Source organism: Strigops habroptila, chromosome 3 (assembly GCF_004027225.2).
Source record: "Strigops habroptila isolate Jane chromosome 3, bStrHab1.2.pri, whole genome shotgun sequence".
Lineage (NCBI taxonomy): Eukaryota > Metazoa > Chordata > Aves > Psittaciformes > Psittacidae > Strigops > Strigops habroptila.
The window spans coordinates 50,911,739-50,925,192 of NC_044279.2; the positions used below are offsets into that span (position 1 = coordinate 50,911,739).

Here is a 13,454-nt window from a genome sequence, read left to right on the forward strand (position 1 = left end):
CAGCAATGGTTGTCTAATAACAAGCTCCTGCCAGCTGTAAAGTAGTTCCAGGACATGGTACTGGTGTGTTGGCACAGAAGTTGTTTTGTTAATTTCTGTCACAATATCTTTTTAGGTGAAGATTAAGGGCCTACCTGACGGGAAGAATATGCCTTCCTCTTTCCCACTGGCCTTAACCCATCCATTGCAAAATATTTTTTCCCAGTCTTCTGCAATGAGTTCCCTGGGACAAGGAAAGGGAGTCAGGCAGTAACACTCCACTGACACCTTTGTAGAGTCCTTAGGTGCCAGCATGGTGGCAAATCCATTAAATGGAATTAAAAGGAGGATTTGATCCAGTTCAGTGTGTCATTTCTAACAAAAAGGCACTTACATAGTCGTAGTGGGGTGCTTTCTGGCAATGTCATTGTGGTAGGATGTAGAAAAGTGAACAAGAGGAGCCTGAGCCTGTAAAACACACGGGAATCCAGGAGGATGTTTAATATACACATTATTTCAGCCACTTTCTTACAGTCTCCTGAGAATATACATATCCAGATATCAAAAGAGATTTCTAAGTCTTTACAAGCTCGCTTGCTGTGTGCTGCTTTTGGGTATAATTTCTTCTGTCATCTTATATTTTGAAATCAGCAGGCTAATTTACAAATACATTGCCAGGTCTGATAGGTGTGTGCAGCCTTTGTGCCAAGGGAAATTGTTAATCTGACTAAATGCCTGAAACTCTGCTCTCTTTCTTCACAGAGCAGCCTCGTACTGAATCCGAGTGGGAGAACAGCTTCACTCTGAAAATGTTTCTTTTTCAGTTTGTCAATCTGAACAGCTCTACCTTTTATATAGCATTCTTTCTTGGAAGGTAGGATTGATGTCTGCACCCTCATATGTACAAAATGAAGTAGAGAGAAGAAATAAAATTGTCTGTAATGGAACAAAATGGGACCATATTATCACACATCTCAAAATGCAAATTCCATACTAGCAAAGCAGGACAGATCGCAGTTTTATTTTCCTTTCAAAAGCCCAGAAACAAGACACAGTTTTCATTTCCACGTTGGCTCAGTACTAACTTTTAACAATTTCACTACTGGGAACTGATACGTCCCATAATACTATACATGCAGGTCACTTCACTCTGTCTTTATGTCTGTAATTTGTACAGGTAAGTAAATAATACTGTGTCTTTTCCTTTCAGAAAAGAATAGAACAGTTCTGTTGGAAGGGACCTACAACGTCATCTGGTCCAACTGCCTGAATACTTTGCTGCTTCTATTACATTATTTGGACTATTAAAAGTGAATTATGAGCTATCAGTTGATAGCTCATAATCAGAAAATGAAATACATATTTATTTGTAATCCTCTGCAAGTCCCCTAAAATCAAACAAAGAGCCTTTGAGTAGAGAAAGCTTGACTAAAAGAATTCACCAGTGTGGTTTATTTGCATGTGGATACTATGTGGGGAGAAAACACAGGAGAAAGATAAGAAAAATATTTTTTCCTAAGGAAAACTAGTATTTTCATTGATTTCACAGAAAGGTGGATATCACAGCCCAGATTAAGGTGTAAGGAAATAGACTGGCAGTTGAAAGCCATTTTCCAAACTGACATGAACAGTTCTATTCAGATTTTCTCTCTTTTCTGCATAAGCTGAATATCCAACAGCAGAGTATTTGGTATTGAAATAAAACTGCAAGTAAAAATATACTTAGCCCTTCATGGAAATTATTGCAGAAATCCCCCAAAATGTTTTACAGCATAAGATCTCTTACGGTTTTATCAATCACACTAAGGTAACATTAGATTAAAACTACAGTGTGAGCTTTCTTCTACTGCTGTGAACAGACTGCTTACACAATATAGTTGATGTATATTCCTGTGTTAAAGATTTACAGGACACCCTGGTGCCTACTTAAGGCTGATAAACCGATGGAGACTGGAAGAGGTGAGTGTTCGCTAACTACACACTGATTTATCTGCTGCCCACGGAAGCAATAAATGCAAATAGAGGCAGACACATAACTCTGTCTAGGTATTTTTGAGTGTTACTGAGTTTTCACTTGCTGTCTAACTCCACACTGCTGACGATACCATCTGCCACAAAAACATCTACATATTGATGTATACACCCTTTCCAATATTAGCAGTTTCAGTGTGTGCATGACATTTGGATAGTGGTATCAAACGGTTTAGGCATTAGTCAGATTTTTACACTGGAAATATTTCATCCTTGAAATAAATCAAAGTCAGACATAAAACTAACAATATCTTGCTTCTAAAAAAATCGTTCCTTCTCAGGTTTTCTCTCCTTGCTGACCAGGGAGCTAAAATAATAAAATAATAACTTAGCACTAGCTACTAAGAAGGAGAAAAATGACTGTTACAGCTGAACCCAGGACATCCACACACCTAAAATGGACTTGAAACTTGACCCAAACAACTGAAGTTCCCACAAGAGCTACTGGCATAATCTTCCATGTCTATAAAACCAAATGTGTTTGGAGAATAATGAGAGGTTGTCACTGCAAGTCACTCAAGGACCAGCCCCATTTTTTCGGCAAATACATTGAGAATTCAAAACCCATTTGACAGTTACTGGAGGTGAACAGCAGCAGTTTCTGGACCAGACATGTAGTTTTCAGTGCTGCCATTTGCACATCCAAGTCTTATGGTTTCTTTCCTGCTTCACAACTGAACTACTGAAACAAGTTTTCAAGTACCTGACAAATGGCAAGAGAGAAATACAGGTCTTACATTGCCAACATGAATTTACAAACACTTCCAGATAAAATATTTTGGTTAATAGAGGTCATCCAAATACTAGCAAAAAATGAATAATTTGAAAAAGACATCCTAATTTTGAAGTAGTGAATTCTGTACATTCAAAAAAAGAATACTTGATAAATGGGCAGACAGAAATTTACTGCATATCACTTCAAAGTCTCAGAGGGGCTGAGCTCATCTAACAGCTTGCTGCTGCCAAAAGGAGATAGTTTTGCTCTTCCTTTGAGCCTTGCCCCAGAAGTTTGCTCCTTCCATTTCCTCTGCATTGGCTCTGGCTTATCCAACCATGTGAGGAGCATATTCAGTTCCCTGTATCAGCAGGAAACTCTTTCTTTTTCTGGCTAAATTATTTTTCTGATGGATTACTGGGCTGAATCATCTCGCAGAGGGATCAGAGAACCGGGAAAGAACCTCATCTCTCTGCAGGAGCACAGATAGGAAGAAGAAAGAACTGGGTTTGGGAGGGAAGTGCAACAGCAAGGTGATACAGGTTGGATCAGTTGCTGGTGGAAGCTACTGTTTTGCTTTTCTCAGAGGAAAAAAAGAAGTCTAATAATAAAAGAAATGTCTAATAAAAAAGGTCTTAACTTTATTGACCATATCTCTGCTAGGTGTTATTAGGAACATAATTTGGAATATAATGCCCAGATGCACCTCCAATAGCCCTCTCTTCACCTGTTGGATGAGGCCAAGTCTAAGACACTTAATAACATGATACAGTCTAGTCCAGTGTCTGTGGAGCTATCTAGACAATTTACTTATTAGTGATGTTACTATAAGCATCACTGCTACTTCATTAATACTGCACCTATCTCTCTCAGGTTATATTGTGGAATAACATAACTTAGTGCTATCTGAGTATCTCCCCCAAAAGCAGCACCACTTCTTCAAGGTCTGGAGCCCCTGCTAAAGCAAGCAAGCACTCAGCAAGAGTGCTTAACTGTTGTTTAAGAAGAGAATAGCTTTGCATGAGTCACTCAGTCATGTACATTAAATAGTACTCAATAAACAGTATTAGGTCTATTCTCTAGACATAAACTGTTTGCCTGTGCAAACAGGAGGAATTTTCTCTTCATTCTTTGACTTGATGTAGTCAACCTCCCCCAGTACTATTGAAATCGCTAGAGAAACTTGGTAGTGTCTGCCTCTGTGCCACCCACAGTTTCACAATACATTAGAGGCACTAATGTGAAATCTGCACTGGTTTCATCTGATTCTGACCTCTGCAGAGAATTAGATTATAGGCTTAAAAGGCTGATGGTATGATATAGTCTCATATTTTCCCATGAGTTTATATTAATAAAAAATAGAAAGAGAATGGCATTTAATTTCCTTGAAGTAAATTAGCTAATATCCATTTCTAGTTTTAAAGAAATGCTTTGAAACTGTTTCTATTTAATCTTTTGTTTCTTTTTTTCTATAGTGCCACCCTAGTGGATGCCTTATCGATCTTTGTATGCAGATGGGTATTATAATGGTGTTAAAGCAGACCTGGAATAATTTCATGGAATTGGGCTACCCGTAAGTAAATATAATGCCTATGCTTCTGTAGGTCACAGAAGAATACTAAGTTTATGCTTTCCTTATGACCACTTACATAAAAGCAAGATACAGTCCCCGTTCCAGGGTGGTGAAACTAGATGATAATATACGAGAAGTACTTCATTTCATGAAATTGCATTCCATGTTTTAAAACTCTTTAAAAATAACTGTAGGTCCGCTGTATTCCTTACACAGGAAATATTATATGTATCATTTTTTAGCTATGCCAGGAAGTTCTAAATTGGATTTCTCCTTACTGGGTGATAAAAGATGCCTGAAAGGGCAGGTATGAGCTGGAAAAATGCACTACTGGCAGAGTTGCAGTAGTGCAACTACTCTATTTCACTTGCAGAGATAGATAGAAAAATATGTACTGTAGCTGTGCCCTAGCTAACAATTAGCTGACAATTATTCAGTTCCTGTTGGTTTATTTCTTATCCATTGGTATTTAATGAGCATGTTTAATATGATTAATATAGACAGTTGATGCTAGAGACAGTGTGGCAAGTCATCAAGGGAAATTAGCAAGTGTGAAAATATAAGAGCTGACATTATCAGAAAGTTTGCCCTTGCAAAGTTCAGAGGGATTTGCTTCACTGCAGGATCCACAGCAGAGCTAGTGCAGAGTTTGGTCCCTTAGCTACAGAAACATGTTGCAGAAGCGATTTCATGCAGCCTCAGTGCTGATCACATCTGGCTGTAGTGAGAACGGAGTAAATGGTTTAAATGCACAGAGTAATTGGCAATCGAGGTACTCAAAGCTCGCAATCTCTGTCTTCCCAGGTTTGTGCCTAGCACTGCTTGCCAGGATTTTGCAGCTGTTAGGGCTGGAGGAATTAGCTGGGGTGGAGAGGAGGGAACAGTGGCAGCAACAGTATTGATCCTCTCTTTCCACTCCTGCCTTTTTTGTCAGTTCTCATTAGAGCTTTCTGCTACCTATTAATAGGGATTTTGAAACCTAATAAAGAGCACAGAAAGGGATTAGAGAAGGTGACTGAAGGAGATAGAAGGAGATTGTTTAAGAACAAGTGATTTAATAGGAATAAACTGCTTCTCTTTAGAGTTACAATGAAAGTCACAACACAAAAACAGTCACAACAATGTGAGATACTTCAACTCATATTTACTCTCCAGACCTTTCAGTCCACCTTCTAGCCCTGAAATGCTGCAGGCAAGTGCATTTCCTTTTTGTGTGGAAAAAACCCCATGATCATTCCTGCTAAGAACATGATCAGAGCCAACACCATATGGACAGCCAGAGGATTTGGAGGCAATCCTATAGTCTTTTGTAGAACATCACTGTGCCTCCACCCATGTGCTGGCTGTTGCCTGCTGAGACCCAGGCAGAGCCAGCACTGCACAGTGCCAGAGCTCAAAAGCTCATAGCAGAGAATATTTCCCCATGAGACAGCCCTAGGAGAGAAGCACCAGCATCCTGTTTAGAGGAGGTTTTTTACACCATTTCAGGGTGGCAGCCCAGCTCTGACACAGGCATGTGCTCCCTGCATCTCTTCAGTCCCCGTGGGTGGGAAAGGCATTTCTTGGTGACAGGAACCCCAGCACCTGTTGTCGCTGGTACATGTGGCATTGGCTTCTCCTCTGAAATTTCTTCCTGAAAGTTAAAAACTAGGTTGCAAAAATACCAAAGAGAGGACCTAGGTTGTGTGCTAGAGGATCGGTTGTTTAGTGTTTACATTTTTAATACAAATTGCTGCCTTTGCAGGAATTCAGTACTCAGCCCTCTCACTTTGTCATGAGCAGGACATGAGAGACCAAGTCTCAAAGGATGCTGTGGACTGCAAAGATGTGCCCTTAACTGTCCCACAGTTCATCAATCACAACCATGGCCATTCACAGGAAAGGCCTTTTTAGGCTTTTTACACATTAGTGACTGGCTGTGAGCTGCTAAAACCAAATATTTTAATAATTTCTTGTACTTACAAATTTTGGCTTGAAATCCATGCTTGTACTGCTAAATTTTTTCCTTGCACTTTTAAACTCTAGATTTTAATGTCCTACAGTCAGTTACACCTACACTTCTTTAAGGGAGACAGGAAAAGCTATAAACTCTCTGGTAAATGGCTTGAATGGAGAAATAATCTGTAAGCTTTAAGAAAACAAACAATTGGCCAAACCCTTATCCCCTTATCTAAATCCAATGTTCATTTGCCTACTATGCAGACCAGACCAGATCACTGTGAAGGCAAGAAGCAAAGCAGCATCAGGGAAAGGGTTGAATTATTTGGGTGAGCCATCACCTTCTATGTTGCTGAGATGCAGGGGCCAACCGCAACTTTGGGGAAAATCTCTGTCTTTTTTCTTTTTGTCCTCTATATTAACTGTAATATTAACTGTAATTCATGTTCTTTGTTGGCCAAACCAGTGCAACTCCCTGACCTGGAGAGGCAAAAGTGTTTGTTTCAAACGTGAGCACTCATTTCTCTTCTGGCTCAGTGCCTTCCATGGTGCTCCTACACACACGTTTCTTCAGGAACGGTAACTTCCCCCTGAAATCCAATAGAGCTCCCCCATTTCCTGAGATGGAGATAGCTCTCATGTCAGCCATACACCTCTCTCGACCACCATGTGATGTCAGTAGTCCACACACTTCTTTCTGCCTTTTGTTCCTCTGAATATTTGGCTGCAGACACCATTCAAGGTTGCTTTTTCCCTTCCAGGATTGCCTGAGGACTATTATCCTGAACACTGTAGAGCTGTGTAGAGATGCTAGCTCACACACAGGAAGGGATCAAGCAGCATTAGCACTCTATTTACTGATTTCTCAATAATAGCTCAACTATCTCCACACAGCACTGCCTTCTGCCATACAAACAGGCCCTGAAGAAATTTTCTATTCTGTGTAGGGAAACGGATGATAAATAAATAAAGAAAAGATGTCAAAATCCCTTCATCACTTTAACAACTCCTAAGCCTGGATTACGGCCCATCAGCCGTAACTGGTTTTATACCTATTATGCTGTGTCATCAGCCACATGTATTAAGAATGCTCTATTTTCCTGTGCATTTGGAAATTAATTTTGCAAGATATGTTGTGCACACTTAGCCTTTTCCAATTTTGTGTTAAATAGCCACTAATATTATTTACCTCGTTTCTTTAATTTATTTGAAAATGTAGGCTAATTCAAAACTGGTGGACCAGGAGAAAACTACGACAAGAGTATGGCACACAGAGAAAAACAAGCTTCCCACAGTGGGAAAAGGATTACAATCTACAACCTATGAATGCTTATGGACTCTTTGATGAATACCTAGAAATGAGTATGGCAGTGACCTTTGTTCTCTCTCTTTCACTGGATTTTAATGTTGGTGGTTTTTTGTTGATGTGGGCTGGTGTATTCTTTTAATTATTGCTGTATGAAGCTAAAGATGTACAGATGAGAAGGTAATTGCTCAAAGTTACTGCTCAAAGTAGTGTTAAAGAACAAGAACTTTTGCCCTATGTGGCTGAACTGATAATGTCATGATTGTTTTTTTCTTTTCTCCCTCACACAATTCTTTTTGAATTAATGGGAAATTTGACAGTCTAAAAACTCTAGAAACTTCCACAGAGTTTCAAAATGCCGCCCATCAGTAGTATTATAAAGAAACGTATTCAGCCCTAATCTTTGCAGGTATTGAGACATCGTAGTTGACACTGGTGTAAAAAAGTCCCTTTATAAAAGCACAGTTTGTCTACCTCCAGACTTGTCCAAGCTCCAAATTACAAAATCTAGATGTTGCTATGCATCCTAAGAACAAAGTGGTTTTGTTCTTGTCATCCTGTTCTGAACTTTTGACAAGGAATTGTCGTCTAAGTGTCACTAGACTATTGTGTGGTATGGCATAAGAAGAAATGTTTGTATATTTATACATAATGTTTGAATGCATATACTATTTGGTGTCCTTAGACATTGGGATTAGATCTTAACAATTATATTGTGGCCTTTCTTTTTTTTTATCTAGTTCTCCAATTTGGGTTCACAACCATTTTTGTGGCAGCTTTTCCACTGGCACCGCTCCTGGCCTTACTTAACAATATTATTGAAATTAGGCTTGATGCTTACAAATTTGTAACCCAGTGGAGAAGACCTTTAGCTTCAAGAGCCAAAGACATAGGTGAGTTCTTTGTATATGTGTTTGTTATGCATGTGTGTTATTTTTAAGGCAAAGCACTGAACACTTCAAGAGCACATTAGGGTATTTTCAGTAGTCTTTCCTATTAAGAGCACACTATTTGATTGTTCAAAAAAACTTCAAGTATCTGATACCAATCTACTTATGCAATTAAGAGTCTATATTGGAAAATGTCTTTTAATTATTTTCTGGGTGACTTAACAGCCAGGATGTTCTAATGAAGTGATCAGTGTTCTCTGCAGATTTTTCCTTGTGGCAGACACTGTGTGTGAACACATGCTACTGCTCGGTTTGAACATAATAACCAGACAGAGCAGCTGAAACATGAAAGTCAAGTTAAAGCGGCCACCCTCCTGTAAGGGATCCATGTGGTTTATATTTACCTGGCCAAAACCAAGCTCTCTTGAGACTTAGGGGCTATGCCCAGTGGGTCACTGATGCATCAAACGGTGGATCTAGATCCCAAGAGACAACTTGCTCTCAGTGAGGCACACCTACATTGCTAAACGCAGGGTTCACATAAGAGGTCACACAGCTACACACTACTGCAAGGGCTCTCTGTGCATATTTTGACTATAAATCTCCTCTATCCTTGTAGTCTGCAAAAGCAGAACACCTTTAGGAAGGACTCTGTAAAAACAAGTCATCTGCCAAACACTGAATCCCTGGTGTCTGTGGAAGGGTAAATAGAATGCCTCACTGCCCATCTGCATTGCAAAAACCAGTAGCCCGCACCATGAAATAGCAGAAACCCAGGCTTTGTGCTCTCAGAATGATCTACCGTGTACCTGAAGTCTGTGTCTGAGTACAGTTTTTTATGTGAGCAGTGTGGATCTGTGAGCTTAGGTACAAACGGGAACATCAGCCAGTACACAGCATACACGGCAGTCATAATCTCTGAAAAAAGTTATATAATGTAAATAATAAAGGCACAGAAAAATACATATTTTTTTCAGGCCGATTCAGGTGTGCTTTCTCAAAATAAGTTGCATTCAATCCCTATTCAGCAAAGCTTTCAGGGACAGTTTGATGCCTCATTAAAATCAATGGCTATGTCTAACCTGCCTTTGATGCGTTTCTTGTTGATGGTCCTCATGACTAGAGTTGCTGTGTGCCTGTACCACAAGATCTGTCAGATCTGTCAGACTGAGGATGAGCCAAAAAGCGCAGGTGATGCCTAGGGGCTGTGTACCATTGTATAGCATTAGGATGCCATGAAGATTTTGATGCCAGTAAGTACATACTGACCAGCTAGGCACGAGTTACACACAAGGCACCTGCGAAAGGCAGATCGTGGATTGCATGTGTTCATGGCTGCCCTGCCAGACCCTCCTCAAAGACTGGGTAGCCATCATCATAAGCAGGGAGTCTTAAAGCGTTTCTTAAAACCAACTCCATGGTTATGTGGCTCAAGGCCTCCATAAGCATTTTTGCGGCTTCCTTGAGATTATTTGCAGGATCAACAAAATTCCCACCCAGTGGGAACAGAAATCTGGTCCACTGAAGTCTTGCTGTTCAATAAGAACAATTATTTTTACTCAGTGACTCTCAGATGGAAACTAAAAGACTTTGGGTGGTGTAGACAAGTGCTTCAGAGCATGCAGTATCTCAGGCACTTTGGTTCTTGTTTTTCATGGAGCTAACATACCCTCCTTGTTGAACAGGAATCTGGTACGGGATCCTGGAAGGCATTGGAATTCTTTCTGTTATCACAAATGCATTTGTCATAGCTGTGACATCAGATTTCATCCCTCGCCTTGTTTATGCTTACAAGTATGGACCTTGTGCTGGCCAAGGAGAAGCTGGACAAAAGTAAGCTTTTCTTTGGGAAAACAGATGCGCATGAAAATCACTTACTGCTTGAATAAATAGAGCTGTACTTCTGTGATTGTGCTGATTCCACTAACCCAAATTTATTGTTGTGTTTAGGTAACACTTATCTGCCATAGATATTGATGCTTTGTATATCCACAGAGTGGGTTGCTGAGTGACTAAAATTTATGACGTTAATTCAAAGAAAACATGGCAGAGTTGTTACAGAGATTGGTGTGTGTAACAGTATGTTGCACAAGCTGCACTTGCCAGCTGGTATACAGGAATATAACCCTCTTATCATTCTGAAGCAATGCTGATATTTATCAGTTATGGATTTAATGAGCATTTTAAACTCATTCACTAGGCTTCTTTTTTTCCTGTTGTACTATTCACCATGTATTGTTCAGAAAAATTACTGTCTAACAAAAGGAAGCAATTCCCAACTAATAAATCAAGACATACTTACAGAGCAAAGTAATTTGGTTTTCTTCTAAAACTAGAGTCCTCATGTTAGCAGACATTTGTGAACTGAATCCCTGCTGCCTAAGTGAATTTTCTTTCAGTGTTGCTAAACACTGAGATTATATTAGTGTGTGCACACTATCTGTACAATTTAGGCAGTTGGGCTCAGGGAAGGTCATTGAATCCAGCTGAACACAAATAGACACATTTGCAAATGATCTCCTAGCAATTCCATTAGCAAGGACCCTACTGTTCAAGGAAACCCAGGCTAAACACTAGACATTAATGGCAATCTAAATTCTGCTATTAGACGTATGGCAGATCATTTTTTTTCCCCTGCTACAGAGAGTAACTTCTTCTGTTGCTGCTTTTTTGCCACGTTTTGGTTGTCAATACTGTTTAATCATACTGATGGAAGAATGGCAGCAGGTATGGCAGCTCCTGATTAGCAGTGCTGCTAACTTGCTGTCCTGCAAGGACGCCCTCAGCAAGTTTGCCAACAACACCAAGCTGTGTGGTTCAGTTGATACACTGGAGGGAAGGGATGCCATCCAGAGGGACCTTCACCCACTTGAGAGGTGAGCCAGTGCCAACCTCATGAAGTTCAACAAGGCCAAGTGTAAGGTCCTACACCTGGGTCAGAGTAATCCCAGGCACAGCTACAGGTTGGGTGGAGAAGTGATTCAGAGCAGCCCTGCAGAGAAGGACTTGGGGGTGTTGGTCGACAAGAAACTGAACATGAGCTGGCTTCAGTGTGCACTCGCATCCCAGAAACCAACTGTATACTAGGCTGCAACAAAAGGAGCGTGACCAGCAGGTCACACTCGTGAGACCCCACTGCAGTACTGTGTGGAGTTCTGGTGTCCCCAACTTAAGAAGGACATGGAGCTCTTGGTGCAAGTCCAGAGGAGGGCCATGAGGATGATCAGGGGCTGGAGAACCTCCCATATGAAGACAGGCTGAGAGAGTTGGGGCTGTTCAGCCTGGAGAAGAGAAGGCTGCATAGAGACCTGATAGCAGCCTTCCAGTATCTGAAGGGGGCCTACAAGGATGCTGGAGAGGGACTCTTCTTCAGGTATTGTAGCAATAGAACAAGGGTTAATGGTTTAAACTTAAACAGGAGAAGTTTAGGTTGGATATAAGGAAGAAGTTCTTTACTGTGAGGGTGGTGAGGCACAGGAACAGGTTGCCTAGAGAAGTGGTGAATGCTCCATCCCTGGCAGCATTCAAGGCCAGGTTGGACAGAGCTTTGGGAGACATGGTCTAGTGTGAGGTGTCCCTGCCCATGGCAGGGGGGTTGGAACTAGATGTTCTTAAGGTCCTTTCCAACCTTAACCATTCTGTGATTCTGTGACTTTGGCATTTTAGTTGGTGGCAAGGGAACTGTTCCATTTATTTGCATGAAGAGTTTAAGTACCTTCATGGGTGAAGTGTTTGGTCTGGCGCCAGTAACTCCCGAGAATGTGCCTCTGCTTGTGCCGTTATGAAGACCCATAGGACATTGAGGCACTGTCAGCAACTTTCCTTGCTACTGATTTTCTCAGGACCACTGTGCATGAAAAGAAACACCTTTAGAAGCTTTATTTTTATGAAGACTCAAATATGACTCAGTGGCTTTGAAACTAGCTCAGCACAGGGGAAGTAGCTTAGCTCACAGGGGAAGCTCTTATCATCTTTTCAAAAACCTCTTGTACAGTGTTTCCACACTTCTGCTGCTTTTCTGAATTTCTAGATGAAACCATTCGATAGTAATTCTTTGAAGGAGCCAACTTGAATTAAAACTATCTATGTCAGCATTATGGATATTATTATTAATAAGCACTGTTACAAAAGCCAGAAGCTATTCAAAATCCACAGGAATACTGAGTTTTCTCAAATTAAGGAGTCAAAAACATCTGCTATTGAATAACTTAAGAGACAGGTTTTTCTTTCTTTCAAAAATCATCTGTAGATATTAGATCTATATGACACCCAGAAATACAAGAAAAATATTGTAATTAAATAAAGTTCCAAATTAAGTTCCAAATCCAATCAGTATGGAAATTTTGAGACAAAGCCAGATGGTGTCTACATGTAATTTCTCAAAGACTGTAAAATCCATAGCTAAAAAAAAAAAAAACAACAAAAACAAAAAACCAAAAAGCCCCAACCCTTTCTCGCTTGCTTTCCATTATACTCTGCAGCAAGCTGAGCAGTGTGCCAAGACTCACTTGTGCTTGGGCAGTGCAGAGTTAACAGCACAGTACACTTGCTGTCTCTCTCCTCAGCTTTATTAACACCACACTTGAGTCTTCTAGTGACTCCCACAGCCCTTCCACATACATTCTCCTACTCAATGTTCTCCAAACTCTATCTGACCCAGTGCTCAGCCACCCTGAGATCTTAGTACTGTGTTCCTCTGATTAACTGGACGTTTTTTAAAAAGCTGTTTTAAGTGTATTGCCTTCTGTCTGATTTAATGTCCCTTTGTGATAGTACCATGAGGGTAACAGTGGGAATATTCTGACTGTCTTCCTAATGCTACTCATTATTTTCTCTACTTCTACTTTGTCACCTATTAGGTAACTTTTCTCTTCAAAAGTAACCAGTCCCAGTCTTCACCATTTATTCTCCCACAGAAATCTATAATCGCTTCACTTTTATTGTCCATCTGACCTACTTGAGTATCTCTTTTATATCACCTCAACATCTTTTTCAGATTTTAATAAGCATCACAGTTATACT

The 13,454-nt window shown here is 40.3% G+C and overlaps 1 protein-coding gene across 4 annotated transcripts in view; it reads left to right on the forward strand.

Moving 5' to 3' along the window:
- Positions 1–13,454, forward strand: part of ANO4 (anoctamin 4) — a 231,453-nt gene that overhangs the window by 206,236 nt on the left and 11,763 nt on the right. For 3 of the 4 annotated variants that reach the window (XM_030478489.1, XM_030478484.1, XM_030478485.1), the window contains 6 exons: positions 742–853; positions 1,881–1,938; positions 4,201–4,298; positions 7,456–7,598; positions 8,283–8,435; positions 10,118–10,265. In XM_030478489.1, coding sequence (XP_030334349.1) covers positions 742–853; positions 1,881–1,938; positions 4,201–4,298; positions 7,456–7,598; positions 8,283–8,435; positions 10,118–10,265 — 712 coding nt within the window. The remainder of the gene's footprint in view (positions 1–741; positions 854–1,880; positions 1,939–4,200; positions 4,299–7,455; positions 7,599–8,282; positions 8,436–10,117; positions 10,266–13,454) is intronic. The other variant, XM_030478486.1, reaches the window with a different exon arrangement.